The sequence below is a fragment of the Ischnura elegans genome, chromosome X (genome assembly GCF_921293095.1).
Source record: "Ischnura elegans chromosome X, ioIscEleg1.1, whole genome shotgun sequence".
In the NCBI taxonomy this organism is placed as follows: domain Eukaryota; kingdom Metazoa; phylum Arthropoda; class Insecta; order Odonata; family Coenagrionidae; genus Ischnura; species Ischnura elegans.
The window spans coordinates 57,320,742-57,346,224 of NC_060259.1; the positions used below are offsets into that span (position 1 = coordinate 57,320,742).

The 25,483-nt window shown below is 38.7% G+C and overlaps 1 protein-coding gene across 1 annotated transcript in view; it reads left to right on the forward strand.

The window, feature by feature from the left end:
* The window catches only part of LOC124171745 (ethanolamine-phosphate phospho-lyase-like), a 68,631-nt gene that overhangs the window by 33,841 nt on the left and 9,307 nt on the right, over positions 1-25,483 (forward strand). Inside the window, exons 2-5 of the mRNA XM_046551022.1 lie at positions 22,393-22,511; positions 23,084-23,243; positions 24,760-24,902; positions 25,330-25,472. Coding sequence (XP_046406978.1) covers positions 22,393-22,511; positions 23,084-23,243; positions 24,760-24,902; positions 25,330-25,472 — 565 coding nt within the window. The remainder of the gene's footprint in view (positions 1-22,392; positions 22,512-23,083; positions 23,244-24,759; positions 24,903-25,329; positions 25,473-25,483) is intronic.

Genomic DNA, 25,483 nt, shown 5'->3' on the forward strand with positions numbered 1-25,483 from the left:
GGTGACACCGCATGTTTACTATTGATTATTGCGGACAGGCGCTGTTGTTACCAACGATATTTCAAGTAAGTATTAATGTGATTCGCCTTCAATCTTCTCCTAATGTACGTTTGCTTTTGACTGGATGCTTCGAAAATATTAACCTAAAAGCGAGTGAAATATTTGAAGACAGTCAAACTTTGGAAGAAAGAATACCTTTAAGCGTAAGGGTTGCATATGTTCGAGCTCAATGAGAGCATAGTTAATACATGTTTTGAATATAAGTTAGAAAATCCCATTTTTAACTTTATCCTCGGTTCAAGCCGTAGAGTAAGAAAACTGAGTATTGTCCATAATCCCGACCGACTTCGAAATAAAAAATCATTTTTTCGAATTAAACCACTATGTAAAAGTCTTCTGCAGCAAAGGCTAAGGTGGTTTAAAGGCCGTTTTACATGAGGCACGTGCTTGCAATACCTGTCGTGTGTACGAAGGCACAGTCAAAATTGCGTCGTGTAAAGGCCGTTTTACACGGGGCACGGAATTGCGCAGGCTAGAGCTGCATTAAGGTAAGTCCGGTAGAGATGCCCCACCTAAGGAAATGTCTTAATACCTATGACTGAGGTAATAGTAAGAATGTAGAACTTCAAGATATAATACATCATTTATTGTTTACTAACAATATTTCAGTAAATTTTGATTAAAAATATTCACCCCAAAATATTTAAACTTTTCCATATAGTATATGCATTTGGCCATTTCTCCCAACTGTCCGGGTGAGACGCCCCACCTCCTCGGGAGAGATGCCCCATGCAGCTCAAGCTGAATGCAATCTGAATTAAACACTCAAAATAACTTAAGTTTATTATATTAATATAACATTTAAACACAATGTGAAGCTACGTCTGTAAAATTATTGTTTAGAATTGCATGATTCCAGTGAAAATATTCTTTAAACATTGCACTGAAACTCGTTTATGCACTAATGAATGACAAAAATAGAAATAATAATATTTTACAGGAGCTTCTTACCTAATTTACAAAAAAATGTTTAAACATTGCTCTTCTTTTTTCCTCGATCAGTTTGGTTTCACGTTTATTTGCAGAGATTTCCGTAAATTGTGCATGATTCGTGCAGCCAATGATCACAAATGCAACATTTGATCAAGTCTACTGTTAATTTTGTGGTAAAATAGTTATCCTCATATTCCAAAAATCTGTTCTGGTCATCGTCAATTATCAGTTTTTCCTTATTATTTTCCAAATGTACTATTTGAGAAACGTTGTTTTTTTTACTCGTCGCCCGCATCTTTCCTTATTTTACGTGTTCGCCGAACGTCAGTACTTTCGCTGTCTGTTTCAATTTTCTCGAATTAATTTCGATGGTGGGGAATGGTGATATTTGATTCAACGGTTTTGTTGGTGTCATTTTTGAATTCTGGTGATATTTTTACGACTTAAAAATTGCTTAAAGGCTTCTCTGGATGTCCCAGGCATTGAACTAGGGTCATGTACTCCGGATAATTGCTTAGAGCTTTGGGTTTCTACCGCTATTATTCTATTACTTATGTTGAAGAAGTGTTTAGGTATTGTTGATGTGTCCATAGGAAATATGTCTATCTTCCTGAAACCAGAATTTGGTGGGAGTCCATTCAGAGTCTGAAAATTCCTTTTTCGGTCAGACATTTTTGAAAATTAATGCCGGAGGAAGAACTTGCTTGTCAGCGTTGCAGCACGCAATCGCAGTGTTTTTTTCCTCTCTCCATAGATGTCAGAATCTGAGCATCTTTAGCACCTTTTGTGGGTAAAATCTTCCCAAGGGCGTTATTTAGCCCACAACAACACTCGTCCATATTGTAGACGTTGGCCGGTCTGGCAAAGAAATCATTCTCCTGACATAATCCTGAGAGCATTTAGAAAAGTGACTAATGCTTTCTCTATTCATAACTTAACCTCTAGTAGCTGACAACCCTAGAATGAATTAAGCCAGTCATAACCCGACATCTTCAGCTCTGCATTGAAGGACAAGCTTTTCAGCAAACTGATAGGCTGTTGATATACTAGTCTCTCGATCAGGTGCAAACCCCGATTTTTCCAGGCTTTGATTATGACTGAAAAGTCTCTTTTCCTGCTCCATGCCAAATGGACCTAAATAAATTTTTGCTTGCATTAACCTACGCCTGCATCGGCGAAGAATCCGAGAGGGGACTAGATGTACCTTGCAGCCTCACTTATTCCGCTATCACCTGCTTTCAGCCTCGTGAGAGGTTCTTTAAATTGCTCTTCGGTATGATCTAAAGTGAAAAAGATTTTTAAAAATACAATCGATTGAATCACTCAAGTGGATAGTGAGCGATGATCGACATCACATGAACGAACGACGTAGTCAATCACTAATGGAGATGGGATTTAAATATTACGCTGGTCAGAAGGAGGCAGTGCTCATGAGAGAGATGTGCCTGCTGCAACAAGTGATTACCTTTAGAAGTGGATGATAAATCTGTTTCGAATGGTTCTATCATTATTTATTTTGCTGCCAAGGAGGCCTTGCTGATTTGTTTATGCTTACGGCAATAAGTCACGGACTAAGATTGTGAGGGGCATGGCATAAAAAGCTCTAATAAACCGATTCGATAATCGTGGAGATCGTCTCCAAACCCAATTCCACAAATGAGACTGTATCAAAGCATTAAAAAATTAGGAGGCATTTTTCACTTTAGCACTCTTCTATTGACGTACTTACTAATATTACTTCTATCCAGTGGCGGATCCAGGATAAGGACAAGTGGGGCTAAGTGGGGTTAAAAATTCCAGCAGTAGCGGGGGTCGGAAAAAAATTACCATTCTATCTAGTGTAAATTGGATACCCAAGGGGGGGGGGGCACTATAGCCCACTTAGGCCCACCCTTGAATCCCCGATAGATCAGCCTCTGCATCTATCGTATTGGTTATAATTTATTGAAAAGAATACAAGTAGGGCATCCATACCATAAGATAGCACTGGGGCATCTATCCCGGGGAGAGGTGGGGCGTCTCTCCTTTCAGTACGGGAGAGATGCCCTTACAGCCAGTGGGCCAACACATGGTTTAAGATGACTTGTCACTGCTTTTGGGCATTTGATAAACATGCTGCTACAAGTTTTCACCCGTTAATTCGAAGTATTCAAACGTTTTAACTGATGCCGACCAGAACCATTATGCTCTACCTTATAACAGAGCGGATAATTCAGAGTACTCACTTTAAATGATGTTATAAAGTAGCGTAAAAAAACGAATCACCGCGAAACTTGTGCAGCTCGACATTAGTTGTCCAACTATTTGACGGACACCACCAGCAGAGCAATCTGATGTTTCTTTTTTAAACTACCACGATCGGGGCATCTCTACCGGTGGGGCATCTCACCCGGACTTACATTAATTTCTAAAATGGCGTGGAATTGCGCGAATACAAGAACGAATTTAGAACGAGCTATTTTGCCGTCTCGCATCCACGCATTCTCGCATGTGTTCTAGCAATTCACCGTTTTACACGACGCAATTTTGATTGCGCCTTCGCACGTACGTCAGATTGCGCAATTCCGCGTACCGTGTAAAAGGGCCTTAAAGCGGTGAATTGCTAGAACACGTGCGAGAATGCGTGGACGTGAGATGGCAAAATTCGCCTGTGCCCCTTCAAAACTCCCTCTCACGTAACACGCTTACAACTAAACTATGGGATTACCCTGTTCATTTTAAAAGCTTCAAACGCCACAGACTTACAAAAGAAATATTAATTCGCTAATACCGAATTCTTTCCTATGTTTTTGCTTTCTTTTATTATTATTATTGTATTTTTTGCTATCAACGTACTTCCATTTTGTCCAGGCATTGGCTTTCAGCTTTTTCAGGAAGTAATTCATTGAAAAACTTTTAAAATGAAAATAAAAAATATTGCCAAAAGAAAAAAATAAGAAAACTGTTGCCAAAAGAAAAAATGACGAAAACCATGGAAAAAATGATAAAACAAACAAAAGGCATAAAAATGCAACAAGGAAAGTCAAATAATTGCTAAAATTCCTATGTAAGCTGGGCCAAATTTTGGAATGGATCGATGGATGTTAAATTTGGGGGCGATAAACTTGTTTTTGAATGGTCTGCGCCGCAAAATCGAGGCTGCCATCCTAACTCAAAAAGGTCAAAAATAATCAAATAGATCGTAAAAAAATCCTTTAGCTTCCGAAGAATGAAATGCAGCAAGACATTTCTGCAAATTAATTATTTTGTTTCGTATTTTGCGTCCGTAGATTGTTGTGATCTTTCCGTGTGTTTTAGCAATCCGCCATCGTGGGCATAATTCGATATTAAAAGGAAATATCAAAATTAAATTTACTTCCACTCGAAACAACTTTTCTGAAACTCAAAATGTATAATATCATATTATTAATTACCCAACAAGCTGCTTATAAAATGATAACGTATACCCACGCCCCAGGTGTGTGCAGACCAAGGAGTACTCGGTGCTTACTTAATAGGGTGATTTCCTATTATTTTTTTATTGCCCAAATCGAAAGATTACTACTGCTGGAGTACGAATTTCACACTTTTTTATTTTTAAATGACGATACATATTTTTTTGCGATTAAATGAAAAGTGAAAATTTTCAAGCGCGCGAAAACGCGACGGGTAAGTATGAATGCCGGGAAAAGCCCGTGTGACGTCATTCTGGTTCCCGCTGCCGCAAAGTGAGGTGTCCGAGAATGTGTGCGCCGCTGAGATGCAGGCTGCTAGCAGGTAGCAGAGTACCCTACTAGCAGGTAGCGCTTGGCTTAAATAAGGATTCACTACCTTATCAAACGAAGGAAACTTTCCGACCTTAGCCAGTTTTAATAGGTGATTATTAAGACATGTTTCCCTGAGCTCTGTGCCTCATGCATGCACTGGTAACCTCAGACGATGTATAACTCAAATCTTCTCGTGTAGAAACTAGGTCCCTGTGACGTCACGTGGAGTGGAATCGCATGGGCGCCAATCTGGCCTTTTTCAAATGAGGATAAAAATTGACCATTGCCATTCGTCTAAACCGTTATTTCTAAAACCAAATACTTTGTAAATTATGAATACACTAATGGTGGGTAACGAATCGCAATCAATGCCTTTCGTTTTCTTTGATGAAGGAAACTACCGTATTCCAACCCCGTGCTTCTGCATTCGTATTTCTTTACGCCCGGGACTCTCAATGGCATCTACATAAATGCACCCTTTGTCGCACGACGACGGTTGTGGAGGGGTACTCAGCTACGTAAATAATTAAGCTCAGCTTCCAAGTGCGTTGAGATTATTAGGGTAAAAAAAACAGCATTATTGTAGATTGATACGGCGAGGTAAATTAAAGATGCACTAGTAAAATTGAACCACCAACAATCACATTAACCAACATCTATCTGTATTAAATGCATTTATTTGAACAATCAGTTGAACTCTTCGAATGAAGGTACTGATGTCTGCCTCCGACAAATTCTAAAAGACGAATTTACGCTATAAATACAAAAGAGAATAAGTAGAGGGATACCACGCATGGGAATCTAAATGAGAATCGAAGCTATTACGCAAAAGTAGAGCAAAATATCCCACACTGTCATTGCGGACCCCTCACCTGGCATAAAATCTTTCGCCAGTACCTTTTTTACACGCGATATCACATCCTGCTTCGATGAATATCTTAAAGCAGCGCCGACATGACACCTCGGCTGCTTAATTCATTTGAAGTTAATCTAAACATCCGCATTTAGACTTCGAGCAAGGTAATATTTTTCACCTTTGTATACTGTCCACTCCTAGGCTCGTCTCAAGTAGATAACTGTCAATTTTTCTAAAAAAAAGTACATGCGTTTATTGTGTGGTGTTGAGTTCTTGGGCGCTTTCCAAAGTGAGAAATATCGCGAGGAAAATACGTTCGAAATATACAGCAGAATTCTAACGAGAAGTAGTTAATCAGGAACAGGAGTTATCTTCCGTGTGGAAAATGCATGAGAAAAGCCAATTCCTCGTGAATGGTTAACCTTAAGAGCATGGCTATATTAACGAGTTTTAAAGCCTGAGGAAAGAATTTTCGGTGGAATATATTGTATACAAAAGGTAGTTGGTATTTCATAAAATTATTAATTTCTTTAATCGATGTTGTTCTACACATAAGGGAACGGATCAATGGAGTTGGATATCAAGTGAACGTGATAGAACGTTGCAAGGATTACATTTATGATGTGCGTCGTGAAATCTCAGAACGGCTGGTGTGAAAAACGTACACGAAGATTTCAGGATATTTGAGATTATCCTGAAGACTATTGCGCTGGGAAATTACTTTGTAAGGTAATGGAGGATTATGATATCGTGATTCGTGTAATTCACTAGAATTTGTGCCTAATTATCCGTCTTATTTGGAAATATATGGATGCCCTAGTTGAAGCGTATAGAAAATATCATCTGCTTTTAAACATATTTTCTATAGTTAAGAAAAAAATCACGAGAAACTTTTATTTTTAGTAGCAGCGTGTCGAATGATACATTCAAAATATAAACGTATATGGGCATGGGTATAAAAATCTTTCCGCGCTACAATTAACTGATGTAAATTGTTCACATTTCACAAGATTTTAGAGCATTCAACTAGTAAAAATAAAAATAAAATTGCATCGATTCAATTTATGCGCCGATGTAATTTCGATCGTTATTTATCTATTTCATCCCTTTCAGCCAATGGAAATATATGGAACCAAATATGGTAAAATAAAACTGAAAAAAGATAAATCGACGGTTTTCCTTTTTGTGGCCACCCTGTTAACCGCGCATCTTTAAGTCAGGCCAGTAATTAGTTTTGTTTACGTTATGAAAGCCTGGCCAAGGTTATCGACTCCCAATGTAAGCATCACCTACAGCTGCAATGACCCGCGAGAATTTCAACCAAGAAACACATAATGTTATTTCAACTCTGAACTCATATTTCCAATTAGGCTGACGTGCGACATTTTCACTACCCTCACCCTGTATGGATTTCTAAGATGACTTCATACTGCATCATGGTCTAATAAATTTTTCCCCATCACATAACATTTTTAAAATTTTAGTACACACTTTTTTTATTTTAGAACACATTTATTTCACACATGTTTGCAAACGAAATACAGTTATTCTTACTCGTCGAATAAATTTTTGTCTTCGTGCGGGTCCTACTTATGCAGCGTGAGTAAAATACAGTGCTAAGTGTTTTTATTGAAACTTATTTTTCTAGCATGCCTGGTCTTTTAGGACTGCCCATATTATTTATTGTACACGTACGAATGCATTTTATCCGTTAAAAATGCTGTGAAATATAACTTTTTTCACGAGGTCGGCCTTCCATGTGTAATTTGAAATGAAGATCAAGGCAATCCGTCAGCACCATATAGGGGTTTTAGTAAATGCCTTTGGCAATGAAGCCAGGTCTATTAGGAGCATTTTGGCAATAACCGCGGCCAGTCTCTCCGTATTTATCTCTTCTCTTTGATTAGGAATGAGACCTTTAGCCTTTCATTCCATAATGAATCCTACTATCTTATTCCTATTCTCATATTCCTTCAAGCCTATCCAACATAAATGCAAATACCGATGAGGATATTCTATGCTCTTAATATACTAAAACTTCTTACTGATAATTTTTTATGAAATTTTGTCTGATGGAGAACGATCATCATGGCTATGTATATACTTGTAGATGTCTGCATGGCAAGCGTTTCGGTATGTCGTCATCAAATTTCTAAGGAATACTAATGATCTCGATTACTGGAAAATATAGGGGATCGCGGTCATTGATAACCAAGATTTAGGCTCCAATATCAGGCGCAAATGCTACACTCACAGTGACATTACACTCTGGAGAGAGATTACATTTGGATTTCACGGAAGTGGATAGAGAGTATCAAGAGATATGGATTAAGAACTTCGAAATTGATTGAAAATGGTGATTATAAAGTATACCAAATTAATGGTGGCACCGGAAAGATAGACAACAATTGCCCTCCAAAAGAAGCTCAAAGAATTATCTCAAAAAAATTGTCCAAGATTGAGAAAAATTTCGAAACTAAATTACAATTATTTTATTTTGTGAGTTAAATGATGTAATGGCTTGACCTAGCTTTTAATTGATATCGTAACGACCAAAATGTGAAATTAAATGCATATTTAACATTGGTATGTTGGGAATAATCGTACGCATTAATTCTTTCTTTGTGTAAAATTATCATGTTGATTGTAATTTGCCAAGTAATCTGATATGGTGGAGATAAGCCGACTTCATACCTCGATTTAGCTTGCCTTACATGACTCACTTCCTGAACTACTGCTATGATCAATAAGTTAAAATTTGCTGTCAAGCGTTATTTTTTAAAATTGAAACTATTCCACCGATGACCTCGAATCCGCAACTTAATTCTAAATCGAATAATATCGGTAGGATAATTTTGCTAACAATTCCTTTTCCTAACAAGCTATTCAGCTTTTCAACATACATACCCAACTTGTCTAACCATAGTGTTCTTTAGTGTCCCATAAAAATCATTAGTGGGATTCTCAGCACCTATATTGCATTCTTTTGTTGTATCTATTGGCCGATATACCGACGTCTTCATCAGCAATATAAGGGTCGGAAAATTATATTGATATTTTAAAATAACTCTTTTCGAGCATTTTTCAATAAACCGCACATTCCTGGTTCACTTTATGCTATGACGCTAAGTTTCACGTCCCACCCAATGGTACGTTCTATGCAATGACTAACAATATTTGCTACTTTCATTCGTCGAAAACCCTTCCAACATTTTTCTCTGCTTATTCAGTCTTCAGAATGTTTGAGATTCGGCTCCTGACTGAAATTTTGCCTGACGTTCTCGAGTATATTTTCAATTTAATTAGCACAAATTTAAATGATCTGCCTAGTTTCCCTTATTGGAGTAATCTCATTTCCTTCTCAAGTGTGGTACTCTTGTAAAAACCAAGGGTCCCCTAAATTAAATATCGTTACCAGAATTTTTTCGCAGGGACAGGTATCATGTAAGCAGTAAAAAATCTGCTCCCTTTGATAGTTTCTGATGAGATAAATTTCTTCCTTAAATCCACAAATCTAGCGTAAACTACGTGAATACAGAACATTTTCAGTGAGCCCGAACAGTTTTCGGCGGAGGGATGCGGACGAAATCATCTCCGAGGCTTTAAAGTTGGGCTCATTTGACAAAAACTACTCCGGGTTCATTTAACGAAAACTACTCCCGATCCTGAAAGTTAACTTAATTAGACCAGTGATTTTGTTTTTCTTTCCGATTCATTCTGTACTTATCGAGTTGTCGTGGAAATAAACCGAATTCGTGAACTCTTTTGCGGATGAGGGCACGAAAAGTTGTCGATGCCATTCGCCACTTCCAGTCAAGCACCATGGACGCTTTCCAACATTCTTCATATTTCTCAGATCTCCAACGCCTCCAACGTCGCGAAATTCGTGAGTCGGCGGCAACTTGTGTGATTAGGGCCCACTGGATCACCTCTAAAAATTTCAAGACGATAACTTAAACGTATAACAATTAATACGTCACAACATCGGGACAAGACTGGTAAAACGGAAGTGATGCGTCCACTTAATTGTAGTTTTTCGAAAAATCAAACACCTCATTGTATTACTTCAAACGGTCATCTGAAGTCCCACGCCTCAAAATCCAGACTTCGTCACTAGTCTTAGTACCTGTTTAGTTTTTTCTTTCATTTCTAGTTATTTAAATCACCACTTGTTCATTTTTTATCATCAGAACCTCTCATTTCAGTACCTCCCGCACATCCTCAAAACCTTGTTCTCATCCCGTTAAGCCAATTCTACTGCGAATGCGATGAAATCAAGGTCTATATGCACGCATTCAGATCCATATGAGTGTCTAAATAAATATTTTACACTGCTCAAATCCACCCCTTTTCCAAACCAATAACTAATTTTATCCACCAAAATATCATTATTTTTTATAAGTTACCTCCCACATTTTAAACATCTGTTAACAATTTCTTTAAAAAGACTGAACAACCTTATAGGCCACATCTTGCGACATGATGGCCTGATGAAGACAATCGTCGAAGGACAAGTGGAAGGCAAGAACGGAAAAGGAAGACCTCGAACAAAATATATGGAACAAGTAAAGAAAGATGTGAAAGAGAAGAAATACGTAGGTGTGAAAAGATTAGCTGAGAGGAGAATTGAGTGGAGAGTTGCGTCAAACCAATCCTAGGATTGTTGACCAGTGATGATGAACAATTTCTTCCTACTACCTCAAGTTTTGGTGAGATTTCTTATGAACTACCTCACTTAAGATAAACCTCTGATTAACTCTCGTCCTGAGTTGTTGCAAGTGATTTTGGATACAATTTGACTGAGTTGGCCGACATGAAAAATGAACTTTGGTATTTAAAAAAAAACAATGGTACGAGTTTCACACCTTGTTATTCAGCATCACGACCAGGGCATCGGTACATATCCCGCTCAATTAATAAATCCAGATGCCATCTTTACCACGCATTAGTACCGAATGATAAATTCAAAAAGTCGGTAATGGAGGTTAAGCTTTGTGGAAATTTCAAACCAACTATTTATGTTTAGATTATGAAGTTTCAAGATTACTCGCGAGGAATCGTGGCATTTTCTGATTGCTCTAAAAAATTTAACTTTCCGCTACCTTATTTTCCGAGGCACGTACCCAATTACCCAATTTAATTATAATACAGCTCATTTTGACCATATTACCGTCGCGGTTTAATTTTCATTAATAATCTCACTTCATTTCTCAATCATGTTCTTCTTTGCACCAGCTATTATGCCTTTCATCATCGGCTTCCTATCCTCTGGCTCACTAACCAACCCTTTACTAGTCCCTTCTACAAATATAACTGACGTACACGGCCATGAACGACGTGGAAAAATTGCATCGGCTTTAACGACCCCATCAATGCCCGTGTGACCCCGAGTGCAGGACTTCATTGAAATTTTCAAGCGAAACGGAGAATAATTGATCTCCGTTACCACGAACCAACCTCGTAAACCCTAAGACATGCCGGCTACTTCCGGCTCGATTACTAGCCTACCTCATCCCACGGTCGAGGATTACGACATCTCCAGCCTATCTCCGCCCACCCTGATCCTCTGATTCTTCAGTCGAGGCGCGATAATCTCTGCCTTTAGCCTTTCCACATTCTCGTCACAAATAAACAACTCTTCCTCAAGGACAGCTAGTTTTCTTCCCCTCGCGGACCGCGTAAGTAAGTCGTGCCAATTTATTAAACATAGCTGCCGGGACACATGTGCCTATCCGTACGAATGAAGCCACGAAGATTCAAGTTTTTGTTTCTTGTTCCCTTCCTCAGTCGGCGTCTGATAACCGAAAGTTCGCTGACGGGAGTCATAACATGGCGAGTCGTTAGCCTTGAAGCCGTGAGCATTGAACTATTTGCGACAGAATTAGCCCAGGTGTGGGAGGGACCTGTGGGAGGAGAAGGGGTCTAGAATCAAGTTGTTTCGTGCTGTTCGGCATTCACGCCAAAAAGTTTGACGTTGCCGCCTTGTAGGCATCGAGTTGAGATATCGTGAGATTCCTTCATGATTACCAAGGTCAAGGGCCAGAATAGTGATTCACTTCCTCGCGGAAGTTATTTTCTTCTCGTAATCTGTGCGCTTGGGAGATTATGCCAGTTTATCTTTCTCCCACGAGAGATGATATCATGGTAATGCGCTCAAATCCATTTATAATTGCGATTTCGGGCTGTGTAAAAGGGCAATTTTTATCTAACTGCGGTTATAATGTACACAGTATTGAAATCATCATCACTGGTCAACAATCCTAAGATTGGTTAGACGCAGCTCTCCGCTCAATTCTACCATCAGCTAATCTTTTCACACCTACGAATTTTTTCATTGATTGAGTTGGCCAATGTGAAAATGAACTATAGTAATTCAGTAATAGAAACACTGGTACGAGTCTCACAACTTTTTATTGAATGACATTTGCATTGAAATGTGGACAAAAATGGAATTAATGCAAGCTGTATAAAATCAGATGTCAAGCATGGGATATACCATCCTCCAATCAGGATGCTGGATCGGTCACCAAACGTTAGTTCTGAGTCCAGAGATTGCCCGGTTGCATTAAATGCATGGTCATAATCTGCTCAATATGTTTAGAAAATCCATATTTCGCGTTTATCTCTCAGGATATACGGATATCCTCAACAGGGAGTGACAAAGAGGAAAATCACGATATAGAGCTACCCTGGCGTACTGTAAAAGATGAAATGTTAAATTTTAATATTTATCATGGAGGCCGTAGCATATGAGCATCATTTTCATCCTAATCTATAATTGCAAAATGAAATAATAGTGGTCAAAGGTCGTCCAGATGAGTTGTAGCCATATTCCCAGTAATAGTCTTTAGTATTTTCAATAATTCACAGGAAAAATATAACATTCTATCACTATGATTTTTGGCCTAATTGGGAAGGCTCCAGAAATTTCCAACCTTGACATTATTAACGCTTTGATGTCTCAGTCAACAAAGGCGTTAGTACTTCCTATCGTCGTGTTTGGAAAACAATTTTTAACCCAGCCAATACCAAGATTGCTTCCGAGGAATTTAAGTTGATGCGTTTATTTATTCGCTTAATAATGTCTACTAAATGAGCATCACCAACATAGCTATCGCATACCTCTAGCCTAAACGCAGGAGTAGTTAAGAGGCATGTGAGTTCCGAGGCCAACCTTAAGCCTGCCAGCTTTAAAAAGACGCGTCGCGACTCCGAGAGGGGTTGAATGTTTTTCTTTCCGAAGAGTCTTTAGCACAGAAATACACACCGATTGACTTCATTCACGCGGCTCCAACGAAGGAACATCTGTCTTCGGGTCAAATACCTGACCCCTTGTTTGAAAAACTAACGTTCAGTCCACAAGGCCAAAGTATGGTTGCGGGTTAGAAGGTCGAATCTATAGTGAAAAATACTTTGCCAGGTCCCTCGTACTGAGCTAGCAATGTATGACGCATTTCCTGTTTCTGTCACCTCATTCCGAGTAACAGCACGTCCGATATAAAATTTCATTCCTAGCGAAGATGATGACGGGATATATTGTCATGCACCTCTCCAACACACTCCATAAGAGTAGTTGGTAACGAGTTTTACCTAACCGCGTCGTGTAATTCTGGTCTGCTCGGGACAAGGGAATATTGGCAATTGACACTTGGAATGGATAGGGGTAAGGGGAAGGTAGTGACGGGCAAGCTAAAAGAGAGAACTCCGCTGTTGCCATTAGCCTGCCCTTGGCGGCCACAGTCTAAGGTCTCATCTTATAGACGGATTCATTTGAATTGTTCTCTCCCTTAGAAACAAAGTAGTGATGACATGTCTTATAGAAGGAATTTTCTGTTTCCGCCCTTCGGTGAATAGCTTCACACCCGATGCAAAGCAGAAACTTTTGGCAGTAGTAGTTTATTGTACCGAAGTCATTAATTAATCCTCTTCGTGTTAGTTAAATGAGACACTGCAATATTTCCACAGGATTTATTTTAATACGACGCGTTTCGTTTTGATTATTTTGTTGTAACCACGAGACGCGTCGTGTTAAAATAAGTCATGGGGAAATATTGCAATGTCTCATTTAAGTATTATTAAGAACTTCCAACACATTGTTCCGCATATCGTGCAAGATAATCCTCTTCACTTCGCTAAGGGCGAGTTAAATCGTTATGTATTGCTCGCCGTTGCCGACGTTGAATATTCTGGCAAATTTCTCGAAAAAAATAGACGTGAATTACTAATTTTTTGCCAGGCTTAAAACAACGCAAAACTTCTCACATAAAGGCGAATTAATCGAATAAAGATAAATGCGGAGTTCAACATTTTTTAAGGCTATATGAGGGGAACAAAATTGATTTTCCATAGCTACTCAACGGTTATATTGAGTCACATTACATGATTGGGATCTCATCTAAATGCGTATCAAATAATCTTCTTGCATTGAATGGTATGACGTTCGGGATCCCGACAATAGGGCATGCATAAGGTTAAATACGGCGAATGTCCTTCCTACCATTGAATAAGGATCATATGAAACATTAAATGTTGGCTATCGTTAACGAGACTTAAATTATAGTCATAATAACCTCGATCATGAAAAATTTAAATTATTCAAATTCTATAAATTATAATGTATACGTTTTTAGTTTGCGAGGCTCAAACTTTTGCGGTGATGATCTCATGATGACCTTCGCAGCTAAAACACTTGAATGGTACAACATTTTTCATCATGGGAGTTAAATGATCTTATGATTTTTTTATTATACTGCTCTCCATTCTAAGTTCGGAATAACTGGAAATACTCAAATCATAGATAAAACAACCAGTCCTCCTGCAGCTAAATACTGGCTTAAATAAGGCTTCTTTTTTTACAAAAAATCAAAATTATGAACGCGCAAGTCTTTGCTTCGGGAAAATGAATTTATTCAGATATAAATGATAATCCCTAAATTTAATACCAGTAATTAAAGCCAGTAGGAATCGAACGAATATCCAACGATTTTCTCTAGCTTACGGGCAGAGCATACCAACTGGAAAGGTTAGTTTATGGATTTAATGGTCAGGGAAAGATGCCAAATATCGCTTATGAATGACACCTAGCCTTTCGGCGTAGGAATGTTTCATGCGTGCTTATCCTTTTCCTGAGGTAGGATAGTCTACAGTTTTGTAATCACGTGTTTTAGGTTTTTACTTTCGAAGAACTTCCATCTGGTGGTACGACCAATGCCAGATGGAAGTGCTATTTTTTGCGTGTGATCTCTGTACGCTCTGGGTGTGCCATCGAACGTTTGAAATGCCTGCCAAGTACTGCCATGGTCGTGAATGAAGAATGATTACTCAGCATTACTGCCTTCGGAATCTCGTGGATTTTTCAACCTTCGTTGCTACTTAGAATTATATGCTGATACATTCACCCCCAGTAACATGATCTTAAAATTAGGCAGATCGAATTCTAATCGAAGGAAGAAGGAAGATTTTTGGGACCTACATTCGTGACGGTGTCCAAAATACTCAAATCCATCGCGTTTTATCATTAAAACTGTGGCCATTTTCCCCAGTATTTAACCTTAGTTAAGAATTCCTGGATAGCTATTTAACATCGCCATAAAACCCGAGGGATAGCATCAATGTCTGTATTTGGTAAGCGGAAATAGGCCGTTACTTGGGGTTCCTACGACGACAGTAAATTGACAATACAGCGAAGTATGAAGTCTGTATTTACCTACCTTTAGTCACATCTCCGTCAATTCTGAGCGTTGTCAGATAATTGCGATAATAGTACGTGCGTTTTCAGGTTCTTAATTGCGACGTGTGATTTTTCTCGTTAATTAAAAAAATGTCCCTTTCATTTCTTTTACGCCACACTGTTGCTAATATTGTGGTTCAGGCGGAATTATGGATGTTGGGTTGCATATTACATACACGCCCTTCACTTTGCAATGGACCCAACTTCATTTAAAAGCTTTAAGAATCGGTTCTGTGCGTTTTCATACATCGTTGTTTCATATTTTCGTATTTTCTTACCGGTACATTACGATACCTAATCAAATTTATTCAGTCTCTTCTTTCGGGCGTGACTACGTGGAATTTACTAATAATTTTGAATTAGTCAGAATAAATTCATTTTTCCACATAAATTTATTACAAAAATTCTTTGTGACATAGGTTTCGAAGAGAATCTATCATTAGGTCCATAGTGGTACCTAACATCGTTTTTATGATTACAACATTTCCACCGCAATTCATCCCTGATGATGAATTTACTCTTTGAAAATTAGGTTGCAGTGGTTTTTTAATAGATCTATGATGAAAAACGAGGTTAAACTAACTATTTAAAAATATATGAAGCTCGTTAATCCAACGCAGGTTTTCCATCAAGTTAGCGATCTACATCTCTGTATCAATTTTAAATTGAAAATTTCCGCTGAGTTTTCAAGAGTACTTAACATTATTTTTATAATAATATACATACTTATGGCATACCCCAATAGCAATGTGAGGTAATTTAAAGGTAAGAAAGTTTAGTGATAACCTGATATACTGCTGAGTTTGAGGAACTTATTTCTTTACGACGTTTAAAGAGAGAGAAATCGTTGGAGAATGGATAGGAATAATCTTCTCTGCGGGATACGCAGTGCTGTACGCAGCACCTATTGTAGCTGGGTTGGAGCCAGAAAGGTAATAATGCTGGGATTACGTAGTATGAATTATTATTAACGCATTTGAACCTGTCTTCAGTAGTTGTTTATGATCTATTCGACATCTTATCTTGACTTGAAGTTTGAAGTTCGATCCATTGAAGTAAATTATGCTATCAGCGTTTTTGGCTCATTTTCAAACTCTTGAGAAGATTTACTTCTTCGCTCAAGTCACACGTCATCTCGAATACACGTTATGCATTTATTTTTTGCGCAAAAATTCTATGGAAATGTAGATGAGGGGATCGGGTTGGTGTGGTGGCTAGAGTGTTGGCTTCCCGTTCTGTGGCTCGGGATCAAATCCCGGCAGTGGCAGAGACTGCCCGATCCCTGCTCGAATGTTGTGTGGAGGACATTTCAAGTGAAACGTTTCGTTAACTTCCATCGGATGGGACGTTAACCGTGACTCCCTTGGCGCCTTTCGTCAAGAGCAGACTAATGCCGACGCCGGGTTTCTCTCCACACCCTTCCCTCATGGCGCAAATAACCTCAGCTGTCTGTCGCCTCCTCCAAATACTGTACCATACAATTAAATGGCCAAACACGGGGAAAAGAGCACCTCTCGAAAGAGTTGAACAAAGTGTATAAAATTTGAGAAAAATAGCGTGAGGAACACCATGGAGGCCAAGATCAAACATCACAACATTTAGATAGGCAGAATTGCACGTAAAGTGGAGGGCATCACAACATTTCTACGCCGTTCTCCCAAACAAAGGAAAGAATGATGTTGAAGATGCAGAGGGGTATATTAAGCCAAAGAAAGACGAAACTTATTCTATAGAAAAACTTTCCATCCAAGGGCGTACCCAGGATCAAAACTAGTTGGGGGGCAAGCCATGATTGTTCAAGTTGAAGGTAAGATTTAAGCATGGAAAAGGTGAATGAAATCAATATTTCAAGGAAACTGTAACAGCTTTTTATTAGTTTTTAAAATTATTTGCTTGAAAAAATATTATTTTCCTTAAAGGCATTTGCAATTTTTGCTTCTAGGGTGGAGAAGGGGGCAGCTGCCCCCTCCTGCCCCTCGCTGGGTACGCCCATGTTTCCATCTAGTAAACCGTCAAGGTGTTCAACAAAATGAACTGCATTCCCAACCTTAAAAAGCCTCGATTCCCTTCTTGATAATATCAATTGTTTTGCCTTCTGGAATGCCGACACTTCGGGAGTAATGAATGTCCGACTGATGGGCTGTGGGCCCTTGACGCCTTACCCTAATTCGAGGAGTTATATGTTCGTACAAATAATGAATCTAATGAAGCAAGATGAACTACATTGCGAAGATTATTCCTTTTCTCGTATAGCGATTAGAATGAGAGTAATAGGCCGTAGTTAAAAAATGTTTGCCGCTCCAATGTAAAAGATACGACATCAGTACCTCAAGTACTAAACGCACTATAAACGCTAGACTAAGGATTACTCCGCATTCACTTTCAAGCATTTCACAGATTATTTGAAAGGAGCATACTTTTCGGGATACCGGCTATTTACTATATCATATCAGGAAGTTACCGATACCTCGCTTAAACGTAACGAGTTGAAGAGAGGTAGGTTTGTTAAAATCATTGCAGCTGTTACGACGCTACTCTGATGGAACATATACACATTCAGGTGATGAAAACAAGCTCAAAGTAGAGGAAAATTACATTTTTTCAGAGATCATAAAAGACAATTGTTAATATTCACCAGTGGCGGATCCAGAGAGGCCCTCTGGGGTATCTAATTTACAATAGATAAATGTTAATTTTATTCAGCTGTCGAATATATTGGAGAGGAGAGCCCGGAGACAACCTGAAAGTGCTGTTACAAGCGTCGAAATTCTTAAAGTTTTCGTAACCTTCCGGACCCCCACGGATGCTGACTCGCAAAAAATAAAGGGGGGCCCAAACCGGGGATCTTGTCCCGGGAAATTTTATAAGTAGTGAGTTTTAAGTTTTTCAAGCAGTCTAGAATAGTCATATGATCAAAATTAGAACCCTGATAACTCGAATCTCGATATCTGGATGCTCCGGGGAAAATCGAAAAGGCTGACACATTTTTTTCCTCACACCCATAAGGAAATTTTGAGGGGGCTCGGGCCCCCTCAGACCCCATGGAGTCGGCGCCACTGCGGACCCCCACTATTGTTGGGAGGGAGGGCCCTCAGGCCTTCTTCTAGCCCCTATCCTGGATCCGCGGCTGATGTTAACTACAATAAGTAATACTACCTACTAAGATCTTCTATTTCCTCAAGTGATGAAGTAATTAAGGGGTCGGTGGAGCTCTGGTGTTTGATTTTCGTCATCAAGGTTTTTACGTCTTTGAGTCGGAGTAGAGGAGACAAAACTATGAACGAATGCATACGCGATAAAAATTTCCTGAGCATCCGATTATCGCGATTAAAGGGAAACCGAAGAACATCTGTTTGAATATTGATAAGTTCAGAGTATCTAGTGTTATTTCAATAGTGAGCTTCCTGAATAATTCATGTATGATGAGCATTTTCCATAATTCTTTGCTCAATTATGCATTATACCATCATTCACCTATTTGGGAACAAAAACTTCGATAATTATTTTATACTCCCTGATTATTCTTTCATGATATTTATATGGTTAGTCTTGTTTTTTACGTCAAACTAATTAAAACATTGAAATAGATTATCCATACCCGCGTATCAAAAAGTAAATTCATTGTCGGATTACTGATTACACAAAGTTGCCAATGGACCCTGAGGGAGCTCGGAGAGTTTTTCCCTACCTTCCTTGGTACATTCTATTTTCTACCGTGAGGGGTGACTTTAGGCATTTTTCTTTTAGTAATGAGGTGAATGTAAAAAAAAGTGAGTTCAAAGACTACCGTTTTCTTCCCTTACTTCAACTCATTTCGCTCCCTTTTGAAGGCTGACGTTTTAAAATTCCTTAAACGCTGCCTTTACGGTACCCTAGAGGGTACATGCGTATAACACCATTTAGGGGCTAACTTCGTCACAGAATGAGGAGTGAAAGAAGGTAAATATTATACAAGGTTTTATAGAATCAAACGAAGGTATCCCACTTAAAATATATGCTAAATATTTCACCAATGGAGACACGCGGACGTGAAAAAGAAACTAAGAGTACACAAAGCAACCCAATTAAAATCTTCAAAGAAAATCGTCATACATTTTATGCTAATGATAGAAAGTGAATACGAAATGAACAGGATATGGTTAGTTAGGTGGCTTGAGCATTGGCTTCACAACCCCAGTTCCATGTTCCATTTTTGGCAGCAGGGAGGTTTTTTTTCCATAGGAAGCGCGATCCCTGCTTGTGAGCTTTGAAGCATTTGTCGGATGGGTGGTTATCGATTTTTTTGGCGCATATCATGAAAAGCATGATAACGACGATGCCAGTTTCCTAATATACCTAATAACCAATGGCGCAAATTACATAACTGCCATTCATCTTCTTCAAGTACTGATACCAATGAATTAAATTTCCACAAAGTGTATTTGTAAAGGTGGACCAGTTACAAGACTTAAATACCGTTAGTCATTACAAAGGGTCGATTCCTAACATGTCCTCTTGGTGATGACGGAAGAGAGTTTAAGTTGGAAACAGGATTACCAATAATTCTTAAACAGCGAAAACTAGGCTTTTGAGTCATTGACGATATCAATATGAGGTAGGTACGTCTGATAGGGCCTGCGCGGTATGGCTGATAGACCACCAGGACCCTAAATACGGTGGGGCAGAGGGGGCACGTGTCCCGAGCGGCAAATTTCATGGGTTGGCAAAATTAGAATAGTTAATTTAAAAAGTAATTTAATTTTTATAACTAAATTATTTGACGATAATTATTAATTTATAAGTTATTAAACAATAATATTAATAAAACTTCTTAATGTCAAACATACGGAGTGTAATTTCAATTACTATGTCCTACAAAAATAGCTTACGGATGTGTTTTATTTTTGTGGTAGGGGAAGGGGGGGATAAGGGGAGGGGCCGGCAAACTGATCTTCGCCCCCTGACAAAACTCATAGTTCCGGCCCACATACTGACCAGGGCGCACCCCGAACGTAAAGCTATGGAAAATAATGGCAAAATCCTCTTATGTGAGTCTTTTAGTCCCCTGCATCTGCTTGTAGAAGACGGTGTCAAATTATGTACTCACCACAAAACGTATTCGTTTTGCCTTAGCTACCATCTTATTTCAGTTCCTTCAAAGTGCGCATTGTTTTTCTCACGACTACGGCAGAATTATCCATGCTCAATCAATCAATTACCATGACTCAGAACTGGATTAGTATCACCCGGGCCGGATCTAGCAGTTTTGTAAGGGAGGTAAAGATCAGTTTGCCGTCTCCCTTCCTGATCCCCCCTCCCTCCTTCCCGTCCTCTCCCCCACCAATTAAATATAATACATCCGCAAGCTTTTTTTGAGATGCGATGTTTTAATATCATTAATCGACTCACTATTAGCGACGAATATCATTGTGTAATAATTTTTAAATAATTATTGTTGTTATTATAATATTATTGTTGTTATTATTATTAAATAATGTAATTTAAAAAATTTAATAACTTTTTTAGTAAACTGTTCAAATATTGCCGCCCCCCGAAATCTGCCGCCCTTGTCACGTGCCCCCTCTGCCCCGCCCTCGTTCCGGGCCTGTGTTGAATATTTTGTGATACAGTAGTGAATATTTTGGAAGGATTTGACTAGTTTCGACAATCAAGTTACGTAAAAAAGGTCCATTTATCTTACTTCTTTTACTTACTTTTAGTTCCCCCTCTCCTTCCCTCACACTATTGTTGGGTATATCTGGATGGACGTTGTACGCTATTGCTGTTAGTCTTGATAATGACGGTATAATCGTCGAAACTAGTAGACTGTTAAAATAAAAGTTTGTGGAATAATAGTGAGTTTTGCTTCACCATGAGTATTTCATGGTTCCACCAAGTAACGCCCAAATCAGTTGATTTTATTTACTTCTTTCTCTTTCTTTAATCTTCACGCTGCTTCCGCGTTGACCTCGACGCGGTTGATTTGCATGAAATTATATCGTCGCCAACTCTTACACTCGAACGCAATCGGGCAGGTGTACATTCTAGATGCAATGATATCCACGTGCAATTCATATCGCTTGATGTTTTACGTGGCGAAGGTCACGTTGATGTTCAAATCCGAGATGAAGATTCCTCCTGCTAAACGATATATCCAGAGCTAACATACGTAAATGCTAATGGGTTAGGCTCGCTGACGCACTCTGAAAAGGAAATCCCACTAGGAATGCGCAAGTTATTTTAGAGAGGCTCATGGCCGCTTTACGTTTTACTTGTAAACTTCCTCGTGAGCAAACGCGCGGTAAATATGAAACTTTCCGGATACTTTTTACGCTGTATATTATCTGTCGATTTTAACACTTAGCACGGCTGAAAAATCTGTCGTACAGGCATCCCCCGAGTTACGTAAGGGATGCGTTCCGGCATACTCTGCGTAAGTCGAAATTTACGTAAGTCGAACATTCTGCATTAACGCTTCAGCGATTTCGATCGGTGGGGTGAATTCTCAGCGGAGAAATGCGCGGTACATTCCCGGTGAAGTTTCATTCTATTCACTGCGATATTCATTAACTCTTCCGCGTATTATTACGTTATTAGATACAAAATCAATAACATTTTAACAGTCGGCGAGTTGCATCTCAAGCATTGCCAATCAAAATGCGTAATATTATTCACCGAGTTGACCGATCGCGTAAAAAACTGTATAACTATTCGAAATTTTTTCTGCCATTGGGTATACGAGCGAATATCTACTTCAACGCGCTCGAATATGAAAATTAACGTAATAACTTGAAGTACGGTTATCACTTACGTAAGTACGGATTTGCGTAAGTCGAGGCATACGTAACTCGGGGGATGCCTGTATTACGAAGAGTACGAGGAAAAACTCGCTGGAATTTTTTCCAACACATTATTAATATGCATAGGTTCGAATATTTCAACGTAAAATTATAATTATTCTACTTACGTTTAATTATAACCTAGCATATCAAAACCAATGAAATTCGGATATAATTTAGTGCTTCAAGAGGCAAAATGAAATGGGTAGATAAGTAGAATTAATGACAAAACAATATTATCCTTTTCAGGGATGCATGCTTGCTTCATTACGACCAAAATCCAATCAAATTGAGCCACTCAGAGGCTCAGTATTTTTATGATGACACTGGACAAAAATACTTAGACTGCGTTACTAGAATAGCAAATGGTGAGTGATAAATTGGTGAAATAAATTGTGAGATATTTCAATCTACAGTTATACTACTGTGATGGTAAGAGATGAAATATTTTGATTGTATTCAGCAGTGGTGCAGCGAGGGGGGGGGTTTTGGGGGATAAACCCCCAGAGCTCACAGAGGTTTTTAAGTTAAATCTGTTTTACATGATTGGATTAATATTGCTTATAGAATAGTGTGAGGATTAATAAAATATCCCTCAGAAGGCCGTAAAAATCACCATTTTGAACCATTTATCTTAATTTTTTTCCCGGCGGAAGGCCTCCAAACCTCCCGCTTACCCTGGCGGGTATGCAATACCCCAAGCACCCCAGCATTAGTTGCGCCTGAAACCCCCCCTAGCCTTAATTCCTAGCTGCGCCCCTGGTATTCAGGATTATGAAATATCCTTATTTTCCAAAGGACCTCATATAAATCAAATTAATTAGCATTGATATATCTTTTTTAAAAAATTTGTTTTTATACAAAAGTCAAATTTCGGTGAACACACACTTCTTGACATCCAATAATTTCCTGTTACTAATGCATACCTTTGTTTCCATAGTGGGCCACTGCCACCCAGAGGTTGTGAAAGCAGCGCAAAGCCAGATGGCTTTGTTAAATTTATGCAACCAAACTAATGGCTCCATTCAAACTCAGTTCTGTAGCAGTTTGCTGAAAACTCTGCCCCCTTCATTTGAAGTCTGCTTTTTCACAAATTCCGGGTGAGTTCTAAAAGTTGTGACTGAATCTAAGGTTTCTGTGGTATTGTGTGCAATAATAACAACTTTGAGGTATACCCCTACATCAAAGTTTGCTCTGAGAAAACAATTATCCCAGAAATCCTGTTGGTACCTTCAGACTTCATTATTCTCATGAAAAAATGTGGAACTCCCAATATACAGGGTGGATAAAAATTATGTTTTGAAATTACTACCCCAGATAGTAGGGATGGAAGGATCCAGGACTTTTTTTAAACAAAATGGTTCATTTTTAGGACAAGTATGGCAGTGAAATGGCTCTAGCATAGAGAGGATCGGAACTCTTTCCACTCCCTCTTATGGGACGCTGCATTCACTGAAGCATTAATTTAAAATTTGGTATCCAGATCTGATGTCTTCAGCAAATTAGGATCCGAAGTATCCTGTGAAGTGCAATCTTCGGATATTTGGATCTGAAGTATCCGATCCGACGTATCCGATCTGACCATCCGTACTGGATAACTGATACCAGTAAGAACCAAAATTACTGATGATGTTTAGGTCGGAAATGCACTGTTTTTAAACTACAGAAACATGAGCCAAGCACTCCAATTGGCCACAAGTTTGTCCTGTTGCCAGGTGCCTTGGATACATCACGATCTCAGGCAGCCAAAGCATTCGTAGTCATGAGTTGTCCGGAGCAAACTACAGGCAAACTCCCGGCCAATTGCAGCTCTTGACTCAAAGTTTCTTTAGTTTTAAAATGGTGCATTTTCAACCGAAACATCATTAGTAATTTTGGTTCCTGTTGGAATCAATGCAATCCAATGAAATGATCTTTGGATTTTTCTCCTTAGTGAAAAATCTTCCAATTTCGTTGGAAAATTAAGTAATCGTTTTGCTTGCAGTGGACTTGGAGTAGTTTGGAGTAGTAGGAGCCCCTTGTCCCCATGACAGCATAAGTATTTCCCTATCCCCTTCCTTCCCTATCCAAACTACAGAGGCGTCGACTGGTTCCTATCCCAACGGCACCTCCTTCTTTTTTTCCCTTCTCCTCCATTCCCCTCCCTGGTTGATCGGGCGTATCAGTTGAATTACTGGGTCCCTGCCACAGTGCATTGTATCCCATAAACGACCGATCCCTTGGGTTCTCATTCAATGGGATCAATACATCAATGTTCTGGCAGATTGCCAGTTTTAGAAAATTAAATTACCATCTGACATGATAAGATTTACCTAAATTATTTCCCTTGTCAGAAATAATTTATCAAGTGAATCACAAAATTTAGTTTTCAGTTTTCTGGGAGTGAATTGCGTTAGGAAATTTTTAACATAATTGAGGAAATTTCCCTTGATAGATTAGTTGCTGAGCCTGACTTCGTAGTTTCATTGCTTTCGATTCTAAATTAGTATTTATATTTTCTTCAAGCTTGAGCACAATATTTTTTTTCAGAAATTTGATTTGAAATGCCATTTTGACTCGCATAGCACTACCAAAAATGCTATATAGCTAATTATTACATTTTTCTTTGATCCTTAGAGCAGAGGCAAATGATTTAGCGCTTCAATTAGCCAGACGATACACAGGACACGATGAAGTAGTGGTCTTGGAGAATTCTTTCCATGGGTCACTGCAGAAAGTCATCGAAATCAGTCCAGTTGCACTGCAAAAACAAAATATAGGTAATAAAAAACGTTTGATAATACCTCCATTTTTCTTTTCATGTCTATTATAAACACCTTCACACGAAATATTGTGCTGACAGTTTAATTATCTGATACATACATAGTTTTGTTAGTAAAGTCTTTAATTTTTTCACTCAGCACCACCAGATTCCATTTGAACTCTCACCATTTATACATGGATGAATGTTGTAATATACCATATTACCGAAGCTAATATTCAATACCCTAACAAAAATTATTTTCATATCTGAAATTCTAGCAATAGACTTCATGATATGAGAGGCCTTCAAGTAAAAATATTTACTGTTTTTACAGACGAGCGCTCATTATTTGAGTGATATGTTCATTTGGAATTCATTACTCAAGTAAAATGTGCTGCATATTCCTTAGTCATTATTCTTTCATATGTTATCTCTTCATGCAGAAAAAATGCCATGGTTACATGTGTTACCATACCCAGATACTTATCGTGGATCAGCCGAAACACGCAGTGAAAATGAGTTGGCTGATGAGCACTTCATGAAAGCCAAAGCTGTGATAGATAATGCAGTACAAAAAGGATCCAAGGTAAATTCAGC